Below are 3,932 nucleotides of genomic sequence, written 5' to 3' on the forward strand. Positions count from 1 at the left end.
TAATTGCATGCTACTTTTACCTATTTTACTACGGAAAATCTCAACGGCTTCCACCTTGCTGTGAACAACGGTTTCCGCCCTTGTCTCAACGGACCCACCTAATTCCATGGTGGGGCGTTCAATGGCTTCCGACGTCAGCCATCGTGGACGTGATGTTAGCCATCGTGGACGTGATGTTAGCCATCGTGGACGTGATGTTAGAAAAACCGCTGGCACGGCACCCCTGTCGTCCACGGCAAATCCCTGACTGCGGTGGCTTTCTTGCGAACATCACCCCCCTTGTGCCAATCATTCTCCCATCTGTGTTCTACCCGACAATGCTCCTGCATATTTCGCACGCGGCGGCAAATATAACGGCACGCGTGGCAACGTAAACCGTCCGCCCGGGGTGGTGCAATATCAGCAATTGGCTCAACCGTGGGGTCTGGGTATTGGAACGACTGCAAATCGGCCTGGCTGCGGATGATGCTGGGAATGTTGCTGACCGATTTAGCCACTTTTCCCCTGGCCTTGGCGGTGATTGACCGATGGTGGTTCCGCAGATGTGCTGTGACTTCGTTCGCTACTACTGCATACTGACATGATGTGCATATCAGAATGGAATACTGCGCGTTGTGGACGAATGGCTCCATGTTTACCTATACGGATGGCTTGCTTTGGTCTACTACTATTAAATGATTCCTCCTGTCCTCTCTTTATAACCTTACCTTCCTGCCCCTTAATTCCGTATACTTTCTCCTTGATCTACTTTCCTCCCTGACTGCGTTCCATCAGTCGGTCGGGCTTTCTGGCCTGGCTGATATCCCTGTTATGTGATTGGCTAGTTAATGTGGGGTTTGGGACCGCATCACGAAAACATCAACTACGCTATTCATCGATTTCTAGACTCACCTTGCTGATTATCGAACTGAGAACTAGATGGTTATAATTGCCTTCATTCAAGCTTTCATTGCATCCTACTTTTGTGTATTTTACTGCGGGAAATCTCAACGGCTTCTTCACTACTGGAAAACAACGGCTTCTACCCCCTGTCTGCACGGACCCACTTATTTTTTGGTGAGGATTTCAACGGCTTCTACTTGAAGCCGTCGTTGCCAGTATGTTAGGATTTCAACGGCTTCTACTTGAAGCCGTCGTTGCCAGTATGTTAGACGTTGCTCGAGCCTGGTCCAGCACGCGGTCGACCGTCGCCCACATCGCCTGAAGCACGACCTCATCTTCATTGATGGGAGCTGTTGTGTTAAAGAGTGCGCTGGCACTGAGCCCTTTTAAGTGCACCGCCCATCCTACACGGGCCAGCCACGGGCTGGGCTCGAGTCTTTCGTTGGCGACGCGGATCAGCTCATCGTGACTCGTCTTCACACGTTCTGCTTGGACTTTCCGGAGATCTCGAACGCGGTCCACCGCCTGTTGAGCCGGGCTTCTACTCGGAGCGCCTTGCAGAGACTCGTCGGCTATCTGTCCCTGGGCCACCTCGAACCATCCGCTCGCGGCCCGTGTTAAGAAAAACCGCTGGCACGGCACCCCTGTTGTCCACGGTAAATCCCTGACTGCGGTGGCTTTCTTGCGAACATCACCCCCCTTGTGCCAATCATTCTCCCATCTGTGTTCTACCCGACAATGCTCCTGCATATTTCGCACGCGGCGGCAAATATAACGGCACGCGTGGCAACGTAAACCGTCCGCCCGGGGTGGTGCAATATCAGCAATTGGCTCAACCGTGGGGTCTGGGTATTGGAACGACTGCAAATCGGCCTGGCTGCGGATGATGCTGGGAATGTTGCTGACCGATTTAGCCACTTTTCCCCTGGCCTTGGCGGTGATTGACCGATGGTGGTTCCGCAGATGTGCTGTGACTTCGTTCGCTACTACTGCATACTGACATGATGTGCATATCAGAATGGAATACTGCGCGTTGTGGACGAATGGCTCCATGTTTACCTATACGGATGGCTTGCTTTGGTCTACTACTATTAAATGATTCCTCCTGTCCTCTCTTTATAACCTTACCTTCCTGCCCCTTAATTCCGTATACTTTCTCCTTGATCTACTTTCCTCCCTGACTGCGTTCCATCAGTCGGTCGGGCTTTCTGGCCTGGCTGATATCCCTGTTATGTGATTGGCTAGTTAATGTGGGGTTTGGGACCGCATCACGAAAACATCAACTACGCTATTCATCGATTTCTAGACTCACCTTGCTGATTATCGAACTGAGAACTAGATGGTTATAATTGCCTTCATTCAAGCTTTCATTGCATCCTACTTTTGTGTATTTTACTGCGGGAAATCTCAACGGCTTCTTCACTACTGGAAAACAACGGCTTCTACCCCCTGTCTGCACGGACCCACTTATTTTTTGGTGAGGATTTCAACGGCTTCTACTTGAAGCCGTCGTTGCCAGTATGTTAGGTTATATTCAGTTTAGCGCTTCTTATCTAGATCTTAAAAGAAGGATTATAGGGCGTCCTTAAATCCTTAAAAGCTACTATAGATATTATATATCTCTATAGAGCATTTATCTAAAGTTTTATACTTAAAGAACTCTTCTTAGATAGGTTTAAACTACTTAAGGGCTTATCTATAAAAATAAGTAGCTATATAGATAACTTTCTCTATCTAATTAGTAAAATTACTATAATAGAAGTTATAATAAGTTTTAATTTAGATTAAATATAGTTTAAGTTATCTAGAAGTGCTATTATAAGTAATAAGGATACTAAGCTTAAGTTTCTAGTATCCTCTAACAGAAGTAGTAATAATATTAATAGCAGCTTAAAAGGTATTAAGTTCTCTTTAGAGTTCCTAAATCTTCTTAAGGTTAATATCTTTATAGATACCTTTTTCTAGTTTCTTATAGGCTTCTCTAGCATTCTAAAGTTATTCGTTTAAGCTATTTATAGCTTACTTACTCTTATTAATAAAAGTCTATATTTCCTTAGTCTTAGCTTCTTACTTCTAAATAATATATTAAAGTTATTTATATCTTTCTTTAGTAAAAGAACTTTCTCTATTAGAGTTATATTTAAAGTCTAATATATTATAATCCTTAATATTAGTAAGTTCCTATACTAAGCTCTAAAGCTAGTTATATAAAGAAGATAAGGATCCTAAAGTAGGAGATTTAGTAGAAGCATAAGAGGATATCTTATCTATACTATTTAGTAAGTATTAATAGTTAATTTATTAAATAGGAGTAATTAAAGTATTATAGTTAGCTATCTAATAATAAGGTCTACTAATAGAAGCTAGGGATTAATATATTCTAATAGTATATTAAGTTATAGTTTAGGTTAAAAGTTATAAGCTATAGTAGATTAGGTCTTTAGAGGCTAAAGTAATTAGTTTTAGGCTTAATAAGTGATTTATAGTGAAGGTAAGCTGAAAGTATCCTAAGGATAAATACTAAATTAATTACTAAAGAGCTATAGAAGTCTAACCTTAAGCTAAGCTTAAGTTATACTATATATAAGTCCTAAATAGTGTTCTTTATCTACTTAGAGGTGATCACCTAAGTATATAAGGTGATTATAATTAGTTAGTAATACTAACTAATTACTAAGCGTCCTATCCTATACTCTACTAATTGTTTCCTTATCTTATTATTACGTAACTTATACTATAGTTCTTCTATACTGAGTAAGTTCCTGCTGTTCCTATAATCCTATAGTATAAATATCCTATCCTAGCCGCCTAACGCCTAAGTAGGTCGTTCAGCTGTTATCCTTATTTATAGGTCGTAATATAAGGGCTTATAGGTAGCTAGCTATCTCTTACTTCTAAATAAAAAAATACTAAACCTCCCTATTAATACTTTAGTTATAAAGCTTCTTAAGCGTATTATGTTTAGCTTATTATTTAGGGGGGCTTAGATTAAAGATAGGGTAGGTAATAATAGAAAAGTTATTATTATACTAATAAAAGTAGAGGTCCTT

General features: G+C 41.4%; 1 protein-coding gene across 1 annotated transcript; it reads right to left on the reverse strand.

Moving 5' to 3' along the window:
* Positions 1-1,110: 1,110 nt before the first annotated feature.
* On the reverse strand, positions 1,111-1,632 carry CGCS363_v015108 (uncharacterized protein; the record flags this gene model as incomplete). Its single annotated transcript, XM_036646957.1, has 1 exon — positions 1,111-1,632. One exon carries the CDS (start codon positions 1,630-1,632, stop codon positions 1,111-1,113), a length of 522 nt encoding a protein of 173 aa, XP_036487823.1.
* Positions 1,633-3,932: the final 2,300 nt, after the last annotated feature.

This window comes from Colletotrichum siamense (assembly GCF_013390195.1).
Source record: "Colletotrichum siamense strain Cg363 chromosome Unknown KSG_Cg363_contig17, whole genome shotgun sequence".
NCBI lineage: Eukaryota > Fungi > Ascomycota > Sordariomycetes > Glomerellales > Glomerellaceae > Colletotrichum > Colletotrichum siamense.